Genomic DNA, 22,187 nt, shown 5'->3' on the forward strand with positions numbered 1-22,187 from the left:
GGGAGGGAGGAAGGATAAAACAGACAGAGAAAGGGAGAGAGAGAGTGAGTCTTAAAAAGCCTTTTCATAAACCATTACATGAATCAAAAGGCACTTTAAAAGTTACTATGCAACTCTGAAGTTCTGAAAGTGTGCCACTACTGTGAAGGCATTATTGCTCTTAATGAAGCTGTAGAACTGACAAACAGTAGGCAGCAGACAGACCGACATGGACAAGAGTTCATTGAGAGAGGAATGCAAGGTTTCCCTGGAAAATGATGTATATAGAGAATGTGGTACGCAGAAAAGGTATCTTTTTTATGTGACAAGCTACTTACAACCTGGCATTAAACCATTCCAGCCTTGAACACTGTTTTGTCACAACATTCTGTAATTCCAGTAGGCCACCGCTGGCATTTCTCCAACGCCCCCCCCTCAGCATGCACCGTTAAAAACATTCCTCTCAAGCATAAACACTAATGCTGGGCGGGTGACAACTTCACCGTCGCGTTGCTCTTACTTCTGGGAGTCCTGCAGCAGAGTGGCGGCGTTCTGGGAAGCCGGGTTCTGCTTGGCGTGGCACAGCCAGCCCTCTATGTTGTACTCCACCCAGTCTGTGCCGTGGCTGTGGCCGAGCAGGAAGTGATGCGGTTTGTCACTCTTCAGGAGGAGGGTGTTGCCTGAGGAAGAAATACACAATAACATGGGTTGACCTCCAATTCTTCACTTGTGTGTTTTCCAAGACTATTCAATGCTTAAATTATAATAAGATGCACTGCGCCATAAGGCATGTGCTCTGCACAAAAGCTGCAGGTTTACCTCTGTCGAGGTCCAACTATGGGCTATATTGTAATGCTTGTTGTTGTTGTTTTGGTGTTGTTTTATTCATTTTTGTGGCCTTCTATGACTTTTTCACTCTGTCATTAACACCACAGTGATAGTGTTTTTCACTCTACGTATTTGTCAGTTGAGGATAGACCTTTAGGTGGGTGTTGAGAACATCAAGATAAGACACTAGCCCTGTAGTTTACACTGTTCCACTGTTGTTTGTTGCTGGTACTATTCCTGGTCTTGTGTTTGGGTGAGGAGTGTGTGTCTGGATTTGACCTCTGACCTTTACTGTCTCCTTCTGAGGAGCCGTAGTAGCTGAAGAGTCTCTCCAGCAGCGTCTCCTCTGAGCCCCCTGGTAGCACTGCCTCCTCCTCCATCAGCCACAGCAGGCCCCGTGCCTCATCTGTACGGGCCAACGTCCGCACCTGAGACACACACACACACAAATGCATATGCAGGTACATATACAGGCACACATATGCAAACGCACACACACACACACACACACACAAACAGAAAACCAAGAAGAAGAAAAAAAAATAATAAATCAACAAAGCGCACAGCTTTTGACCCCCATGGATTTAAGCTTTCAGACACATTCAAATCTCTGAGAACCCTTTCAAAACCCCAGAGACACACTCAGTATCCATCCCCCCACTGTGAACCCACCTCCCGTCACAACTCACCCGCTTACTTTGCCAGGCTCAGCTGAACACCCCACACCCCACCCACACACACACAGTTCTCTGGCTTGAAATGTCACATAAACACCCTTGAATCATCTGTGCACTTAATTTAGCCATAACAGACAGTAGCTGCCAGAGTTCACTATAAAGACAGCCCTCTGCTGTGCTGATTTTTGTAGAAGAGTTACAAAGGAAACAGGGTCAAGTCCGTGCCTCACTAACTGAAATAAATGAAGAGACTTCATAATGAGCTCCAAAAACAACGCTGAGGTCGCTACATGAAAGCTATTATAATACTGGGGAGAAATATGGTGAGAGGCTGAGAGGGAAACAAGAGAGAGAGAGAGAGAGAGAGAGAGAGAGAGAGAGAGAGAGAGAGAGAGAGATGAGCCATCACCCTTGGAATTCTCATTAGAGGCTAGTGCTAAGTAAGAGCTTGGAGGCAGTCAGGCTTTTTTAAATCTTGCACTTTGGCTGTCCATTTAAGCAATTAGTGCTTGTAATAGCTGCCATGTATTTCCCACCCTCTCTTCTCTCCTTCCACATCTTATCCCTTGAATATTATTGCGCTGACGTTTCGCAGCGGTTAAGGGCGACTGGTCGGGAGTCGCAGTGGAGAAATAAATGGGCTTTCGCCATGGTGGCTTAAAGCTGGAGATCTCCCGGCTGCCTCTGGCTATTACGAGTCATCACCGACTCTGAGCACGCTGTTCACCGAGCAGACCGCTAATGAAAAAGTGGATTCGCCTCAAACCGGGAGCCTTTCAGCAGACGTCAATTATTGAAAAATACCTATATTTTAGCTGCCAATTTCCATGTGTATCATATTTTGTTTGTGTGTGTGTGTGGGGGTGGGAGATCTGCGCTAAGTACTCCTTCAGGATATCCGTAGTCCGTAGTCTTTCTGTTCTGTGCTGAGTCTTGCCATGTGGGCCCATTTTTTAATTTTTTTTTTTGTTTCCTGATCTCATTCGAGCCATCATGGTTTTGGTGTTCCCACACGGCCCATCAACCTGACGCAGTGGTCTCGACAGGGTCGTTTTGGCCCAGTCATTCAATTGGTCCCTGCCGAAGCCAATCTCTGTGAACCGGTATCTAATTACACTTGAAGCCACGTTCTCTGCTCAGTGAACATAAATGCAAAACATTTTGCCTATGCCGCCGCTCATAAATAAACAAATTGAATCGTTTTTGCTCAGCGTGACTGAGAGTGCGCCCGACTACAAGAGAACAATCTAGTGCAAGAACAAGAGAGCGAGAGAAAAAAGGAAGGGAGAGAGAAAGAAGAAAACAGAGACAGAGAGAACAATCAAACTCCACTCTAATATCTCTGCACTGGATGCATTCCAGAGCTAAGCGAGCTGAACGGAGAAACGATCAGAGGCCGGCGTAATTTTGGGGAAAAATAATAATCACAACGGCTCCTCGCTGAGTTGTTGCACGTCGAGCACTGGCGATCTAAACTTCGTTTGGTGAAAAAGTTTGCACTGCCAAGCCGAAACGAGTCTCAGCAAAGGTCATTAAACACAACTAAAAACAGTGACGTTGACTTGTTTTAATTCATTCACCTGAATTGTTGTGTAACGTATGAATCAGCACAAATGTACTACAGACAACAGTACAAAGGTAGAGCTGGCAAACAAAGAGAAAACATTCGGTCCTTACCAGTGCTTGAGTCGAGGCTTGGTCTATAGTCGCTACAGACATAGATGTACTGGGTTCTATGTCATCTAATGCAAGCTCTATGTTTTCCTAGACAGGGACAGAGGTGGATTAGTCATCTATATGATTGTTTGATTTCAAAAGTTCCAGTTTCAGTTTGGGAGAGACTGTTGAACTACTGATCTGCTGAATATTCAATGGAAACAAGGCCAGGACACCAAAGCAATTTCCAGTCATGGATCTCTATTATGTAACTGTTCCAATTATATGTCATCACTTGTTCATCTTGATTATAGTCTTTTATTTAGATACTTTCGAAAAGCCATTTGAAGCCAATATCTATCTGAAAATAATAACCCTTGACAATGAAAATTCTTTGGTCTGGGCTTGGGCAATTTATTTTTAATCTGAATCACAATGGAAAGGGTTCAATCATTTTTTGCAATTGATAATAGAACAATTGTTGTTAAGTCATCAAGTACATACACACAATAGTCAAGTGACAATTTCATTTCATGTACAAGTACATCCAGTCAAGGATAATGAAAAACAATACAACAGATTAGCACTAGAAAACATGGAGACAATTAAGTCGTCTCTTCACAATTATTTGTCAGTTGGTGTGTATGTATGTGTGTGTGTGTGTGTGTGTATGTATGTGTGTGTGTGTGTGTGTGTGTGTGGGGGGGGGGGGTACCTCCTTGTAACGCTCGAGCTCCTGCACAAAGGTGCGCTCATGGAAGAGGCTCTGCAGACGCTCCTGGGCGTAGTTGTGGCAGAGCTCCTCAAAGGTGGCGCCACGCTCCCGCTTGGCCAGCCGTGGGTTCTGGAAACCCGGCGTGTCCACGATCTGCAGCGAACACAGGGAGTGCTGGCTCGCCTTCAGTGCTCTAAAAGACACACGCACACACACGCACACACACACACACACACACACACACACACACACACACACACACACACACACACACACACACACACACACACACACACACACACACACACACACACACACACACACACACACACACACACACACACACACACACAAGCACAGCCCAAAAGTACATACAAATGTTATAAACAATATATATGCAATCAGATATACAGAGACACACCCAAATAAGCTGACATACGAATACACACACACACACACACACACACACACACACACACACACACACACACACACACACACACACACACACACACACACACACACACACACACACACACACAAACTGATAGACATTCACCCACTGTAACCCTTTTAGAAGGTCATGCTAATGAACCGATTCACATCCTCACTATCCCCACCGACGACCTCATCTCAGCCTCATCTCTGACGTCACACAGACATCACCTCCATTACCATTCTACAGCACCTACGCCTGCAGCCAATCACGGCAGGCAATTAGAGGCAAAAAACACACAGCGCGGTTCTCGGCGGCGTGCTTGAACTGAACTGACCGGTTAACGAGGGAGATGACGAGGGTGAAGAGCTCCGAGTAGAGGCCCGACGCCATGGCCTCCAGACACTCCAGCGCCGTGGTCTTGGGGCCTGTGGAGAGCGGGGTGGGAGAAGGACAGTGAGTGGGGATCTTTTTAGTGGATCGCTAATGGTGCCGTTACGTCGGTATGATGGCGTGCGTTCTGAAGAGGTGTAGTGGCATGGTTGACTCATGCCCCATGCTAATTGCTAGGTGAAGGAGGACTGCTGGTGATGGGTAAGCTAGTAACGACTGGGCAGGCACCTAAAGGAGGAGGCTGTTGTGATGGTTTCTTTACAAGGAGTCATGCAACACTGTTTAATGACAGACAGAGAGAGAGAGAGAGAGAGAGAGAGAGACAGAGAGAGAAAGAGAGAGAGAGACAGAGAGAGAAAGAGAGAGTGAGAGACAGAGAGAGAAAGAGAGAGAGAGAGAGAGAGAGAGAGAGCGAGAGAGAGAGAGAGAGAGAGGTTGTTATGTGGCGTTACCTGAGCTTTCTCCAGCCCCCTTATCATCTGGGCCCCCGCGGAAGGACGTTGACCTCTGCATTGTGCCCTTGGCCTGGTGCTTGAAGATGGCTGACGAGAGCTCTTCCAGGGTGCAACCCAGCAGGTAGGCGGCCTTCTGTGCCCACTCGTGACGCGCAAACTGCTTTCGTCCGGCTGGGGGAACACATGAAAAACACCCTGGTTAACCGTTGGCCCCCTGTGTCACCCCTCACTGAACTGCTCTCTTGTAACTTAACATTCAGGGAATCAGAGAGAAACACGAAGGACAAGAAAAAGATTGTTTCCCCTGATGAAGTCATTGTGAGGACAAGCAATTATTTTGGGGCTTCTTTTTTTTTTCTCCCCCCTGAACTTGGCCTATTATTCTGAAGGATTCGATAATTAGACAGCGTCTGTGTGTTTTGATAACAGAGAAAATAGCTACGCCATTTGGAAAGCGCAGGGGTGTGAAAGCTCCTCAAGAAACAAAAGTGTCTGTCTAACTGACTGACTGTCTGGAGTTGGGTTGGAAGCCATTTCCCCTCCCCCCCCCCCCACCACTTCTAATCAAAACCTCACAAGACAAGCCACTCTGCCTGGGAAGACGAATGCTCTGAAATGACTGCAATCCAACAGAGGAGAGTGGGGGTGGAGGGGGTTGGGGCGGGAGACAAACAACTAAACTTAAAGTGCCTCTGGTAGAAAATAAAGAAAATAAGTTAAGGGGAAGGAGAGAAGACGAAGGAAACGAAAAAAAGGAAAAACACAAAAAAAAAGAAGAAAAAAAAAAAGCTTTGATTTTCTCTGCTGGTCTATATAACAGAGCTTGAGTGTAGAAGAAAGTGGACGACATGGGGAGACATCAGACAGAAGGCTTTAAAAGACAACACAGCTGTGATCCCCCTACTAGTTTTATCTCCGTGACAGACACCGCTAAGAAGCCCCGAGAAAGAGAGCTGCACTGATGGGGGGGGAGAGGACAAAGAGACAAAATAATAGAAATGCTAATGACACAATGTCTGGTAATAACGATAACAGCATTAAGCAATGAGACACACAAACAAGGAGCGAAATGAAGTTCTGGGCTTGTTTCGGTTGCTGTTATTGTTGTCGGTTTTGTTGTTCTGTTGAGGTTTTTGTGTGTTTTTGTATGTCATTACCTTCGTCTGCCTCTGCATTGAGGCCGAGAGGCATGCAGCATGCAAGGAGAGAGAGAGAGAGAAGGCAAAGGTTGGTTAGAGCACACTGGCCGTGGCACAACAGCTGTAGCTTTATCTGTGAAGGAACAGACACGCACAAACCCACACACAGGACGGACAGAGCGCATTCATTCCAGTTGGACAGTGAGATCGGGTAGGAGGGATAGAGAGAGAGAGAGAGAGAGAGGGGTGGAAAAAGACATGCCGACAGACTGGCAGACATGAAGTGTACGAGCATCATCCCCCCACCTGTGTAAGAGATAGAAAGACTGTGTGTGTGTGTGTGTGTGTGTGTGTGTGTGTGTGTGTTGCAAGGTACATGAGAACCTCCATGCAAGTCAATACACTCTCCTTGCATTTTATACCCCCACATATGTAAAGGCCACTCAGATACATTGAGTGAACAGTTTGTGTGGTGGCATGTTAATAGCACCCCCTGCTGGTGAAAGACCACCTGTAGCTTAACATGATAGCAGGAGTATCATTATAATAATGTGATAAGGTCTCTGAGTCCGGCTTCATTTACACATCTTACCTATATTTTACGGACTTGAGATTATTTGAGATTTTGTGCACAGTTCATCTGACATGAAACTGATGTATCACAATACTAATGAAAATGTAGATGAGGCATTGAGAGGGTACTGATGAAACTAAAGAGTAGTGTAAGTGAATAGCTGAATGAAGGTGTTCTGGATGAGAGAACATGTGCATATGAGGCATACAGTTCATACATTATGATAGTATGTGACAAGTGAGGAGGAGGACTGCATTTACACAGATGAGACAGGGCATTACCACATGCAGATACACATGACAAAACACAGGAGAACACACACACACACACACACACACACACACACACACACACACACACACACACACACACACACACACACACACACACACACACACACACGCACACACACACACACACACACACAGTGTTGACCAGGCAGTGTCTGGTGTCCAGTGATTAAAAGTTCATTACCGCATCCATCCAAGTCTGCGGGAGGGGCAGGGGGGGTATAACAGCAAAGGTAGTGAATAAATGCTTGTCCACAAAGCGCACACACACACACACACACACACACACACACACACACACCACGCCATCCATCTTTATTAGAGGCAGAGAGATGGGTCAGAGAAAACACAACACTCCCGACACTTTTCCAAACGCCCACACTTTTCTAAGATAATCCTCTGAAGTTGCTCAGCCGCCCTCCCTCCCTCCCACACACACACATGCCTTTGTGAACAGTAAGTACACAGCGTTCCCGGGTGTGTGTAGTCTTAATTAATAACTCTGTATCTCTGAATGTTGCCATCTTTTGAAGTCCTTATTCAATTAACGGACACAGATGAGAGGCTCTTTCGTTATCCTGCTTTTTGTACACAGCCCCCTTGTCATGATTCACGCTCCACACACCAAACTTGTGATTTCCACATCATTGTATCCACCCACTTTAACACTCCCAGATGATCAGAGTTTTCCCCCTTCACTGCTAAATATTCCTTATTTAGAAGAAGGACAGCGGCTCTTGAACTGGGCACATTACCTTCATGCATCTGAAGTCATTCTCAGCTACAATAACAGGGAACCGTTCATTTCACTGAACAGGGAAAGGCGATAACCTTTCTGTGGGCAACATGTCTGGCTACATGCAGTGGGCATTCATGGGCATCTATTTTGTCTAGGGATAAATACAAGTGTTTGAATGTATGTCTGTTTTTGTGCATGTATATGTGAGTGTGAGTGTGAGTGTGAGTGTGAGTGTGAGTGTGAGTGTGAGTGTGAGTGTGAGTGTGAGTGTGCGTGTGCGTGTGTGCGCGTGTGCGCGTGTGTGTGTGTGTGTGTGTGTGTGTGTGTATGTGCGTGTGTGTGTGTGTGTCTTTGCCCTACCTTTGGTGGCCCCGGCGGCGCCCAGGTGGTAGATGGCCCCCAGGATGAGCCAGAGGGCTTTCTGCTCGTCGGCCGAGATGCCCAGCACCTTCATGGCGGCCTGCAGCTTAGTGAACTGCTGAGCAGCCTTCTGTTTGTCCTCGGGCTGGAGGGGCAGAGATGGGGACAGATGGGAGAGAGTTGGGGGGGGGGGGGTCAGGAGTGTTGTCAACGCGTTTTGAGCCGTCAAGACAGGCGACATAGGTGTTTCACACACATACAAAAACAAAATCAACCAACCAACAAACAAAAACTGACACACATAATAACATACGAACACTCAAACTCACACATACACACCACATATACATACTCATTTAAGCAATCACCAACGGTGAGCAATGTCAGTTGTGTTTACTTTACCTTGGACTGAGGCACGATGCCAAATGCACTGTTCTCGGCAAAGTGGTTGAAATGCAGCTCGGTCCTGCAGGAGGGGGAAGAAAAAAAAACGTGGTGCCGTGAGCGAGCGGCTGTGCCACAGGAATCACAATCATTGTGCCAGGGGCTGGACAGCGCCAGTCCTAGTGACAGTCCTTCATTTCCCCATCCGTCTTTTTTTTCTTCTTCTTTTCCTTCAAGTCACTCCCTGTTGAAAGTGCTGCTGAGTTCCTTCAGGCACAGGACACATTTGGTATGCTGACAGCAACGCTGCATTGAACTCCAGGCGAAAACAACTAATCTAAATTAAATCAATTCCTCACACACAACTGCTAAAATATACATATTCACAAGCACATCAAATATCAACTCATAGTCATTCACCCACTACCATATTCTACAATCTCCACACAAACATGTTAATACATCCATACTGCCAAGAATGCTAATTACCATCAGCTTTTCAATATGAAGCACATCTGTTAGCATCTGTCAACTATCAACAATATTCGTCCTTATATCATATCAATTAATTACTGATTAATTTTCAATATCATTAGCCTATCAATATCAACATGACACCCAGTGATTGTGGTTGATGTAAAGGTGGGTATGTGGTGTGAATCCAGTCCTGTTCTGCAGGCTGCAGGCTGTGTTCTGGACTCACCTGAGTGTGCTGTCTGCTCCTGCCATCAGGTAGTAAAACACATTAAAGGCAGACTCGGCCTCCGGGCGCTTAGTCACCCTCAGCTTCTCCAGCAGCATGGTCTAAAACAACAGAGAGAGGCGCAGTGCAGAACAGCACCCAAGGCACCGGACGATCAATAGAAACCACAGGAAACAGACCTCGCCGTAACACTATTTTTAGAGGCCAGCTGTTTTTTTTTAAAGGTCAAGCTTTAAACCAAGATCCAAACTACACTGCAACCGGAAATGGGCAATTCTCAATTACAAGCACAATTTCGTCCAAGACTTAACAAAGTTTTAACCTTGACTTGAGGTGTGAACACATTATATGTGAGGGTGAACAGTGCTTCCACATGTTGGTGGGCCGTACCTGGATAGAGGCTGAGGCCACCTGGCCGGCCTGGTCGAAGTCCAGCGAGACAATCTGGGAGAAGCGGCTGGCGTTGGCGTTCATGGCCGTGGCACTGTTCCCGAAGGCCTCCAGGATAGTGTAGACCGCCTGCCATTTCTCAGCTGGAGAGAGATAAGCGGGAACACTGGGTTAGGAACTGTCTCAGTGTGTGGTCCACAAAACATGCAGAGTATGCAGAACTGAAATAAAACACCTGGCAACACAGTTTAACAGGGCCTTGCAACTTTCCACAACGCAACTTGTGTAGAGAGAGGATGCAGAAGGATGAACACGGGTGGCAGTTGATTTGGCCAGAAACTTCTGGTAGCCTAAGAGGACTCCAAATATTGGTGTTAGAGCACTTCTCCCCTATCAGTAGTGCACAGTGATGTGGCGTACTTTTAATAAAACTGGGCACCCATGGTGGACTCCCTCATCTAGACACAGGCAGGCGACTTAAGTGTCCTTCACAGGGGATGGGACAAGATAGGTCCTCGTGAATGTCTCTTTATTGGCTGCTCATATGTCAAAGCGTGTCGGTCCCCTGCCAAACCGAGTCGCAGCTCGGTGGACAGGAGAGACCGGAGGCCACGTGTCCGCGGATGAACACGTCCAGATAGGATCTTGGCGTCTTTAATGGTACAGTTGATCAGGCGCGTAGCTGTCATTAGCCCATTACTGCTAAGAGGGTGCTGAGCAGGCTTTGATAAGCTAGGCTAATTACCCCGACGCTCCCACGCGCATCATTAGCCGCTCGCCTCATCCATCACTCACCCTTGCCGCGCGCGGCAGCCAATAGCCATTGATCCAGCCAGCTCGGACCGAGGTGGGCTGCCAGCAAAAGCGCCTGACAGAGACCTAGCTCAGCAGCAGTGGGCCACACACGCACACACACACACAGAAGCGCATTCATATGCACACACACTCACACATACACACGCACACACACACACACACACACACAGAAGCGCATTAATATGCACACACACTCACACATACACACATCCAGAGAGAGAAACAAATTCTCTCTCTCTCTTAAACACAAATACCCACACACATTAACACACACACACACACACACACACACACACAAACAGACAAAGAAAACAAGAGAGACAAAGAAACACAAAAAAGGCACATGCACACACACAAAGATGCACTCAGAGTCTCTCTATCTCTCTCTCTTTCTCTCTCCCGCTCTCTCTCTCTCTCCCTCTTTCTCTCACACACACACACACACACACACACACACACACTCCTGCCCTCAGCACTGGCTGTGTGACTAGATTTATGGTGGGTGGCTGGCGAAAAGGGCAACTGACTGGTGCAGACATTTAGAGCTGTCCTGGTGCAATGCATCAGCTCTGGCTGGGCTAGGAGAGACAAATTTTTCCCCCATCATAATGGCGGCTTCACCCAGCCAAAGTCATCCCTCTTCATTTTCAGTTGGAAGAGGTGTCCACACACACCCTCAAAGCCTTAATGAAGGAGATACAATTAGACCACAGAGCCCGCTTAACACGCTCAAAACGCCAATTTCGGACGAACAGAATGTTAAATATCCAAAACAAATTAATACGGCTCCCGCAACGAGACTCCTCTTCGCACTTCTGACACGAGCCTCCCGGAGCTCAAAGGGCTTTTCACATCAGAGAGAAAAAACTCTCTGCGCTTCAAAAGAGACGACGATCGCTGCTCTCATTATCTCCTAAATGCTTTCAGATAGCCGATCCGTTTCAGAACGCCACTTAGGAGGGTGAGTTTAATCCACGTAAGCCCCGACTCCTGTGTGCCGGCTGCAGAGTCGGAGATCAGTGCACGGAGAGAGAGAGAGAGACGGGCGGCGGCGTGGTGGTGGAGCGCTCAAACCAACACCCTGCTGCCTGTGCCGTGCCAAGCCCCGAGATCCCCTGCTGGGCGCAGAGGCTTAACCCAGGCCGCTCGGTAATCAGATCAGCTGTGGGGGAGTAAAAACAGGGAGCGGGGAGAGGACAGTGGACGAGATGCTGCGGTCGTTGTTCAGCCAGAAACTGATATTCGTGCGGCTTCAGCTCAGACAGACCTCTCATATTCTCCCCTCTGAACAAATGGAAAATACTAAATTCTGCTGAAAACAGCAGTTCAACTCTTCAAAAGTTGCTGGTGCGGAGTAGACACCAAACTGAAGAGGACACAGACAGCCATGATGGTGTCTTGCAGAGGTTACCAGCGCAGTCTTTTCATGCGATTTTTATCTACAGTAATGTTTCTAAAAGTTAAGGCATGAGCACACAGGAATACAAATGATTTTGTGTTAGGCTAATTATGTCCCCTCCCAACCTGAGAAGATCTTGCCGGTGCTGCCAGCGATGGACACCAGGTACTGCACCAGGTGTTGGCAGTTGGTGGTCTTGCCGCTGCCACTCTTGCCCAGCAGCACGATGGACTGGTCCTGGCGTGTGGTCAGCAGGTTGCGGTAGGCTGACTGTGCAACGGCGTAGATGTGTGGGGCCGTGTCCTCTCGCCGGCAACCCTTGAACATGTGCATTACCTGAGCGAGAGGAGAGGAGAGGAGAGGAGAGTAGAGGAGAGGAGAGGAGAGGAGGAGAGGAGAGGAGAGGAGGAAAAGGCAGGAAGACAGACAGGGGGGAGACAGACAGAGAGAGAGAGAGACAGAGAGAGAAGAAGATTTAAGCAAAACGAAAACATCACAGAGTCAAAAAGTTTAGCACACATCTTAACTAGTTTTTATTTTATCATATGGAAATACACTTAGCCTCATAAATATTTTGGCAATATCTCAAGTCTACCGCGAGCTGAATTATTGCCGCAGAGCATAACATTAAATATAAAACCCAGGGATGGATTGGCAGGGAGTGTCTGACTATTAAATGTAATTGCATTGATTTCTGAAGGATTTGGAGGTATAAATGGCCTCTCTGTCAACAACAGCTCTGATTTGTGGGCCAGTTAGATGGAGGCCTGGAGGAGGGCTGTTAAGGAAGAGCACCCTGTCGTCCATAAGGTCCACCCTCCGATCCCCCATCATTCAGATTAGCATTAGCCATTACCACCAAATCACCCCATCATAATCTTAATGTGGCCTAATTGAATTATGATCGATGCCTGCCATAGAAAGTCCAGCCTAGGCTGTGAATCCTAAATAGCATTTTATGTCAATTACAATCTGCTTTATGGAAGAAATTGCGCTGGCCCGGCCGGTAGATCTGAGTGACGACATTTGTAAAAGGCCAAGGAAAAGAACAAGGATGTATCTCAACAGACTATCGACAGCTCTTTCTAAAAATATCATCTAAATGTATGACTGGGACTTCATATGCATGTTCTAGTGTTCAAACAGTACAAAATGCAGAACAATGTTTTGATAAATTCAACTACTACCCAAGAAAGGGCAAACTCACTGTTTGGCAGCTTAATCGACCATGAACAACACACTTGAATCTGGCATATTGCATCCTATGCCACTAATGAAGTTTCCCCGTGTTTCTTCATTGGGAAAAAAGTGTGTTTGGCAGTCCAGGAAGTGCTCACCTTCTCTGAGTACATGGAGGGTGAGCTGATGGGGTTGATGACCACCATGTTGGGCCCGGAGTGGGTGTGGATGAGGTTGCCCCCGTAGCGCTGAAGCAAGGTGTGCATCACGCTGGACTCGTTCAGGTACAGCAGCGACGCCAGATCCTCCGAGCGGTCGAATGACGGAGGGTTTGCCTGGAAGGAAAAAAGAACCCCCGTCATGGCATCTCTTAAAAAGAAATAGGCAGTTTGAACTTTATTTAAACTTTACACTTAACTAAGTATACTCACTTAATCTCTGAATTAGAACTACTTTAATTGTACTCCTTAGAACCTACTTGAGAAAGTCCTCGCCAATTTAGTCCAAACAAAGCACAAAATGGCACTCCGTGAACTTTAAGTGCACTTTGAAAAGTATGTTTTTTCTATGGATGACCTGCTGTGAGTCAGGAGTCAACTCACTAATCTAAGAGAGGAGCAGAGGGAGATATTACAGGAGTGCAGCGGTAATTAATATGCAGTAGTCGCTGGAGCTCAACTATGTGCCAAGCCTTGATGCAATTAAAACAGACGTCCTCCACGCCGGGGTCCAGCTCTGCACTTTCTTAATCAAACGTCTGATTGAAAGTCAAACTGCATATCAATTAAAGAGAATCACATTACTTATTTTTCTGCTGGGTCTTCTGAATGAGAGTTAAATTACTTTGCTGCGGCCCCAGAGAGGTTCCCCACCCAGCTCCTTCATCAAGGACTATCAAGCAGCAGGGGACACGCAGGTTGCACTCTTTCCTGCCAAATGCTGCCATCCAAAAATGGCTACTGAGCCACAGAGGAGGGATGGGCAATATGGACGAATAATCACACCTCTGTATTTTTTAGGCTGAATGGCTTTAGCATTCGGTATATATCTCAGTATTTTCTACGAAGTGGGCCAAATGCTGTTGTAAGTCAAAGCCACATGTGAGATGTCACAAGCACTTTTATCAATACAGATTGAGAATGCCGCTGATTCCTGGGAATTTTGAGAAAACCAAGGGAATATTAAAATACTTAAAAATAAAATACTTAATTGATTAAAAATATCTAAGATTGAGCTAAAAATTGACAATTACAAGCTCATGTTGAATAAAAAATAAGAATCAGACCTTTTTAATGATATGACATTTATTGACTACTGTAGTGACTGATCTGCATAAATAGTGCATATAGGTTTTGATTTCACATTACTATCTTTTTTAAATAATGGACCTATTTTAAGCATTTACCTTACATGCATATTATGATTACCACACTGTTCTTGGGAAAATCGACATAGTCTGATTTGCTGAAGCGTCAGGAGAAAGCCCATATCACGAGAGAGCAGAGAAAATCTTCTCTCTGCAGTTACACCAGGTAATGTAATCATGTAATTATAATATTATAATCACCATCAACAGTCCTGTCCTGGACTGGAGTCCTGTTTATAAACTATATCAATATAAACTGTATTGTCTCATCCTATATCTCCAAAATACACATTGATATACCTTAAAAGGAGGTGTGTGTCTGTGCCATCGCCCCAAAGCTGGGCCAGCCAAGGCCCACCTGTCATTGCCTGTCCCCACAAACCACCACCCCTCACTATCCTAGCCCCCGCCCTCCATCATTCCCTGAGTCACCCCCTACGCCCCTCCCCGTCCCCTGTGCCCATCTGTGCTGCTCTGCTCCAGGCCTGCTGCAACACACACACTGACAGGTGAAGGAGAGACTGCCAGCGCAGCCTGTTCAAACTGCTCCCCCACACGCATAAACAAGCGTTTACAGTGTGTGTTCACACACACACACACACACACACACACACACACACACACACACAGCAGGCGCCTGGGGAGGACAGTGCCCCGCGGTACACAAGCAGCATCAGCGGCCGTGGAGAGGGCTGGGCTCTCATTTGTCCATCCCTTGGACTGCAGACTCAGCGTTCGTCACGGCTCTCTCTCTCTCTATCTCTCTCTCTCTCTCTCTCTCTCTCTCCATCTCCACAGAGCCTCACCTTCTCCACGTCGTCCTCGTCCACGTCCAGCACCGTCCCGTCGTGTTCCAGTTTGATCTTCACTTTGCCCTCCGGCAGGCTGCCAGCCTCGGTCTTCAGCAGCGTTGCTACACAACAACAGAGGGAACACTCCAGTCAGAACTGTCAATACACAAATCTACAGGCATAACTGGGTATTTTAAAGTCTCACAGAAACAGACAAGCATCAGCATAGGAATTGTTCTTAAATTGTCATTTGTAGCTTTTTTTTTTTCAACATTTAAAGGACAAACGGAGTAAAAAAAAAAAAGTAGACGTAAAAAGCTCACCCAGGGAGAAGCCATCTTTGTGGACCAGCCACACTTTCTCGGAGCCGTACCATGCCTGCTCCGCGGCTATCTGCTCTTCGGTCTTCACCTGGAGATGAGGACGGTACAACAGTCAAAAACTTGCTCCTGCACTCTAAAGTGTGGCTGTATCGCCACCATGCCAGCCTCCCGACAGCCTCATGCTTTTGTGTGAAGCACTCCATGCTTTTCCAATCTACTCTTTGGGGCTACGTGTGAATTGAGACGGCCCGCGTCGTGCCAAGGTGTGTGAAGTATTCTTGTGCACGCGGCGGGCGGCCGAGGGGAACTATGGGGAAGTGAGTGCTCAGAAGGTAGGGGTGGATGGTTCTCTGAGCAAAAACAGAGGTGAGAATGGAGGAAGATGAGAATAGTTTTTTCTGCATGTCTCTCATTGCCACACTGCACTCTCCCCCACCGCTGGGCTTGGCTTGGAGCCTAGAAGGCACACAAGTCATAGCGGAAGAAGCAGGAGAACAGACTGATCCTGGCACTGCTGTGTATTTGGCTGGGTCATCCAAAAGACAGCATGGTGCTACTACCTCCACACCTCCGGAGGCCACAGGAGGGCCCCCGGAGACGGCCAGTCAGCGGTGAGAGAGTGCAGGATGGGGCAGACCATAGGATGAGGAATCAGGCAGATGACACCAAGTGGCAGACAACTGTTTTGTGCTAAACGGCTTAGGGTGCCACTGCTGCCTCGACTTATTGGAATCATCCAACTACAGACGCAGGCAGGAGGTGTTTTATGGGTAATGTGTTGTGATGTGTGGCAGACGGTTTCAGTTTCACACTGAAGGAGCGCAAACACAGACAGAGGGGTTGAGGATGGCTATAAACACTGCACACAAATACACACGGATGAGTAAACAGTGTGCAAATGATTTCAAACAACAAGACCAAAGCACTGCAAAACTACTGCAGGCCATGTTGTACCTAACTAGAGAACTAAGCTTCTTTCAGTTACTTCCCAAAAAGAGAGGTACAAGAACAAATTCTCAAGAATTTCTGATCTTTTTTAAGAAGACTACAATGACTACAACAATGTGATGAATGGCGCAGGTCTTCCACCCAACCTGTTCAGGCACATCTGTCCAGCATTTTTTCATTCCAAAATTCTGTGCCTCCAATCTGCTGAATCCATCACCGGGATGTTAGTGATCGCCTGGGTCCAATTACCAGAATGGTTGGAAGAAAAATTAATTCTGCTAGGGGAACCTTGAAGATTGCAGTTGAAGACCTGGGCTATAATGAATAGTGTTGTGAATTTTGAAACTCCCCTGTGCGCTTGCAAGGTTTCTTAGTCTGACACTGACACTTCTTAGTGGTATGGGGTTTCTAAGGATCAAACAGAGAACTCTACACAGAGTGCACGAAAAACACAAACACACACACACAGGGCATGAGTGAGTGACATGACGAGGTACTTCTAATGGGAAAGGGGTGATGTGTAACACACACAGGCACAGCACAGCACAGCACAGCAGAGCACGGGCCAGACCTTAGGTTGGGCGGCAGCAGCATGTGCCGCCTGTAGGATGGCCACTGGGTCCTCCTCCACCTGAGCCTATGAAGGCAGGCGAGGGTCAGGAAGCAACAGCACAATTAGAGATGTACAGAGAGAGAGAGAGAGAATGGTCTTTTTTTAAACACACACAGTAACACGATGGAGAACGTGCACGCGCTACGCTACTGAAGCCAAAAAGCGAGACGGAATAGAACAGAATAAGGCACTACGATGGAACCTGCAGAGGAGGAAGAAAGGCATGTGACACATTAAAGAGCTCCTTCGCTTCAGCATTCCAGGCGCTGGGATCTGCAAACTTCTATTAAGGCATCAGTTATCACTCACAGCTGACAGTGATAAACAGCACAATAAACATACCTCATTTCACTTCAACATCTAGGCTAGGTGATATGGACGTCACAACAGTGCTTTAACAAAGAGCCTCTGTGGCACATAAAAACTGAGGAAAACCACAGTGTTGGGACGGGGGGGGGGGGAAATAGGTTAAACTTCACTCTGATAGTTGAGACGAGGAAATGAGGAAAACAAGTGGTAATCGTCTATGTCAGTGATATGAGGTAGGCATAATGACATGGAACAGTCATAAATGGAGCCTGAAAAAGCCTGAGAGGCACAAACACCTGACGCTCATAAATCACAGGCCTGTTTAGTCCAGCAAAGTTCATCCACAAAGGCCAACAGACAGCTAGTATACTTACGGTACGGACAACAAGCCATGCCTGTCAGAGGAGGGACAATAAGCCAACACAATACCAACAACAACATGCGGGATGAGAACCAAATATTTGGCCGACCATGCACCAGGCTATTTGAGGTTAAGAGAGGGCTTCCAAACCAAATGGGAAATTGCAGTACAAGATTGGTTCGCATGTACGTTTGACCTTCGAAAATCTGGTACTGAATGCCATTGGCCCTTCATAAGCGAATGAGCTCAGGGGTTGAGAATATCAGACCCCTTCTTGCTATGGCATTAGATGGAGCAGGGGGCAGTGATAATAGAGAGAGAGGGAGAGAGAGGGGAGGTAACATGGGGCACTAACACAGATGTGGGGAGGGGGTAGGGGAGGGGCAGGAGAGGTAGCTAATAGTAGGGTCTGACGCTTACACTCCAGCAGGCTACTCGAGCGCAAACTCCGGCCAAGCCGATGGGAGGGGCAGATGGGGGCTGGGCAGACTGCAGGGTGGCGTCCCCAGATGGGCACAGTACCTGAGTGGGGGCCGGAGCAGGGGCCACCGGCTCCAGCTAGAGTAGGCAAACAACAGCCACAGCGGCAGCGGCAGCAGCCAAGAAGCAGCAGGTGAGAAAGAGAAAGAGAGAGAGAGAGAAAGAAAGAGGAGAGAGAGATGAGAAACATGGAGACAGGTGAGAAATAATAATAAAAAAGAACAACACAGAACAAAGAGAGACAGTACATGAATGAAAATAAGCAGATGATGAAACAGTGATCATTAGTGGACATGCCTCTGAAGTGTAGATAGTTATACCTGTCAAGGTGATACACTGATGAAAGAAAAAAAGTAAGTAAGAAAGAAAGAAAGAAAGAAGAAAGATGGAGGGAAGGAAAAAAAATCAAGAGCGACGGAAGGACAGAAACAAACAAACAAAAGAAACACAAGAAACAACAGAAGAAAAAAGGACAAATATGCCAAAAAACAACAGAGTGACATGCAAAAATTGCGAGTAAGTTAATTCGGGAGATACACAGAGAGAACAGTTGGGTGTTGTAACAAGAGTGATGAAGTGCTGTGTTGCCCTAAAATCATCCCAAAAGTCAATGTCACAGTGTGATTAGCACATGCTCACGCAGAGGCTATGTGACCTTTCCACTCTCACTGGCAAGCGGTCATTCCAGTTATGATGCAATCGTATTGAATTACGGTGTCTATCTGGGTTAAAACAACAGCAGCAGCTCTTGCAGGCTTCGAAGTACCCAAATGATGTTTACACTTCATTAGACTGCACAGGGTGAAGAATGTAAGGCACAAGGTCTGAATTTGTTTGTGTGTGTATGCACACGTGTTAAAATGTGAGTGTGTGTGTGAGAGAGAGAGAGAGAGAGATCTCCCATGCAGTTTAGGTGACTGCTGTATAGGTTGTGGGTGAAGGGGGACCAGAGGCTAGATGTTAAGGGGCTGTACACACGAGTGCACAGAGAAAGAGAGAGGGGAAGAAAAAGAAGAGTAGGAGGAGGGGCACATAAAGGCTGGAAATTACAGGTGTGTTGAAGATCCTTTCAAGGCGTCTCTGAGCTTCTTCAGTGGGACTCAGCGGCGCCACCTACAGGTCAAATTACCAAAAGGGTAAGCTATAAGTGATCTGAGGCCACCAATGTACCAACAAGATAGAAAATGAGCAAAAGGGTTAAACCACTGCTTCTGTGTCCTAAGCATAGCACAGTAAAGCAGCATCTGTGATACTACAGACAAAACTCTTGCAGTGATACCAGTTTGTGCGTTCGGTTTGCCAAATGCGAAGCAGTACTGTGACTACAGCAGGCACAAAAACACACACACACACACACACATGCAAAAACACACACCTTTGGAGTTACAGTCGAAGACACTTTAGAAATTCTGCCAAGAGTGGGCTTTCCAGCCACGGCTGAGGACAACATTGGTGCTTTCTTCACCTTCAAACACCACACAGACAGACACAAGCACACACAAGCATACTGTGTAGTATATTCACAATCAAATACATAAAAAGACGTCATGAACACTGAGCAACCAAATCCCAGAGAGGCTTGGCAGATCACACTCCCATGCAATACCACACCTCTAGGCATTTTTAATGATGCAAACTTCAGTGCTGAAACAAAGTCCATCAGCGCTCGCTCAGTATGGCTAATGTGGTCAGCTGCTAAAACACTTCAGTGAAGGCCACAATGTGGCACCCGAGAGGATGCCAATCGGGGATTTAAAAAAAAAACTTCAGAAGTGGTACAAAAAGAAACTGCATCAAGCAGCATCTGCCATTCGTTAAGTTGTGTACTGCTCTCAACCCAAGGCAGGCAATTGTACACAACTCTTATTCAGGAGACAAAGACAGGCATCAGTAATTGGCCCCATGAGTCTCCAAGGAAATCACATTCCCTTTTGCGCCGCTTTCCCTCCAGATACCCACCACACACACTGCCCCCCCCCCCCATCCCAGCCTCACCCCGGATCCCCTGAAACAACAACAACAACCAGATCTCCGGGATGGCTGTCCCCAGGCTGCGTGCTCGAAGGGGACACCAAGCTCATTTAGACTGGCCATGTCATCTCAGAGGGAACCCCAGGAGGAGCCAAGAAGAGACTAGAGGGGCCGTGTGTGTTCAGGCAATCCCAGCAGGAGCGATGGGCTCAGAGCAGCACACTGAACAAAGCTAAACACAGTTTAAAGAGAGCTAGCGACCACATGGAGTTTTCCCTAACAATTATCACATTCCAGGGAGTCACTGCAATACTGTGAGTATGTGATTAGGCTTCTCGCAAACAAAGAAAACACACACATTTCTGCAAGGCGAGTGATGTTAGCACTACAGATCACACACACACGGTGAAACTACACAGGTTAATGATGTGTTGGGGACTCCACAGGGGAGTTTTCCAAACCCATGCTTTGCTGATTCGTGTCCAGGTTTCACACAGAGTGGAGTCTACCGGCCCATGCGTGCGAGGTGCGAGCTGTACCTCTGGGTTCTTCAATGCTGGCTGTTTGGAGGCAGGGATGAATCCAGGCGGAGGGGAGAGGGAGCTTGGTTTGTGCACTGGAACGAAACCAGCAGGAGGGGAGAGAGGGGATGACTTGGGGGCTGGAACAAATCCAGATGGGGGAGTTGGTCTGGAGGTAATTACAGAGCCGGCTGATGATGTGGTGGTGGCACTTGTGGTAGTGGGTTTGGGGGTGGACACGGATTCGGTTGAGGCTGCAACAGTGCTGAGTTTAGGGGCAGGGACAGCTGATGTCACTGCTGGGTTAGTGGCAAGTTTAGGGATAGAGGCTAATGATGTCCGTGCTGCAGTAGTGGTAAGTTTAGGAGCAGAGACTGATGATGCCGGTGCTGCAGTAGTGGTAAGTTTAGGAGCAGAGACTGATGATGCCGGTGCTGCGGTAGTGGTAAGTTTAGGAGCAGAGACTGATGATGCCGGTGCTGCAGTAGTGGTAAGTTTAGGAGCAGAGACTGATGATGCCGGTGCTGCAGTAGTGGTGGTGGTGCCAGTAGAGGGTTTGGCAGCTGGAATGAACCCTGCAGGTGGCGGTGGGCTAGTGGGTTTAGAAGAAGGCACAATTGATGGGCCAGTGTTGGGAGGCTTAGGGGCAGGAATAAATCCTGGGGGTGGGGCCAAGGAGTAGGGTTTGGGTGTGGGGATAAATCCAGGAGTGGGAGAAAAAACAGGCCTCGATGTAGGAGAGGTGCAGGTAGTAGACCCCTGTTCCTGTTCTGCCACACTGTCTACAGTCTTTGGCACAGCTTTCTCCTCCACTGGCTTTGAGCTCTCTTTTTCCACTGCTTTCTCATCCTTCTTGACCTCTTTTTTCACCTCCTCTTTTTCAGGTGGCTGCTCTTTGCGGTGACGTGGGCGAAAGTCCCTGATTCGGCCGCGTCCCATAAGGCTGGCTAACCCATCAGAAATGTCGTCCTTCTCCTCCTGCTTGATAGTGTCATGCTTGAAGGAAAATATGGGTGTTTTGACCACTTTGGGTACCGGCGCTGGGGCTGCTGGTTTGGGTGGCTCAGGGGCGTTTGAACTCTCATCCTCTTGCGGCAGCACCTTTCTCACCACCCGCCGTACCACCTTAACAACTTTCTTGCGGGTCAAACCATGGTCATCGGTAAGTTCTGGTTGGCTGGCACTGACCGATTTGCCAGTTCCATTGAGCGTGCCGCTGGGCCTGCTGTCCCCATTAAGCAATGTCTCAGAACTTCTGGGTGCTCTGGCTATTTCAGGACTCCTGAAGCGCTCCGGCATCTTGGGCAGTTCATTGCTCTTGAGTGACATGGGTCTGGTTCTATTGGGCGAGGGGCTCCTCACTCGTTCCCTGCTCTGTGGCTGTGACTGTGT

General features: G+C 47.5%; 1 protein-coding gene across 3 annotated transcripts in view; it reads right to left on the reverse strand.

Moving 5' to 3' along the window:
• myo18ab (myosin XVIIIAb) overlaps positions 1-22,187 on the reverse strand; it is a 103,502-nt gene that overhangs the window by 43,435 nt on the left and 37,880 nt on the right. For all 3 annotated transcript variants that reach the window (XM_031573617.2, XM_031573616.2, XM_031573615.2), the window contains exons 3-17: positions 15,593-15,680; positions 15,285-15,391; positions 13,271-13,447; positions 12,059-12,269; positions 9,719-9,861; positions 9,329-9,429; positions 8,644-8,707; positions 8,242-8,386; positions 6,297-6,308; positions 5,137-5,310; positions 4,629-4,719; positions 3,856-4,048; positions 3,162-3,248; positions 1,094-1,235; positions 500-659 (exon numbers count right to left, since the gene is read on the reverse strand). In XM_031573617.2, the coding sequence (XP_031429477.1) occupies positions 500-659; positions 1,094-1,235; positions 3,162-3,248; positions 3,856-4,048; positions 4,629-4,719; positions 5,137-5,310; positions 6,297-6,308; positions 8,242-8,386; positions 8,644-8,707; positions 9,329-9,429; positions 9,719-9,861; positions 12,059-12,269; positions 13,271-13,447; positions 15,285-15,391; positions 15,593-15,680 (1,895 nt within the window). The remainder of the gene's footprint in view (positions 1-499; positions 660-1,093; positions 1,236-3,161; positions 3,249-3,855; positions 4,049-4,628; positions 4,720-5,136; positions 5,311-6,296; positions 6,309-8,241; positions 8,387-8,643; positions 8,708-9,328; positions 9,430-9,718; positions 9,862-12,058; positions 12,270-13,270; positions 13,448-15,284; positions 15,392-15,592; positions 15,681-22,187) is intronic.

Source organism: Clupea harengus, chromosome 9, assembly GCF_900700415.2.
Source record: "Clupea harengus chromosome 9, Ch_v2.0.2, whole genome shotgun sequence".
NCBI lineage: Eukaryota > Metazoa > Chordata > Actinopteri > Clupeiformes > Clupeidae > Clupea > Clupea harengus.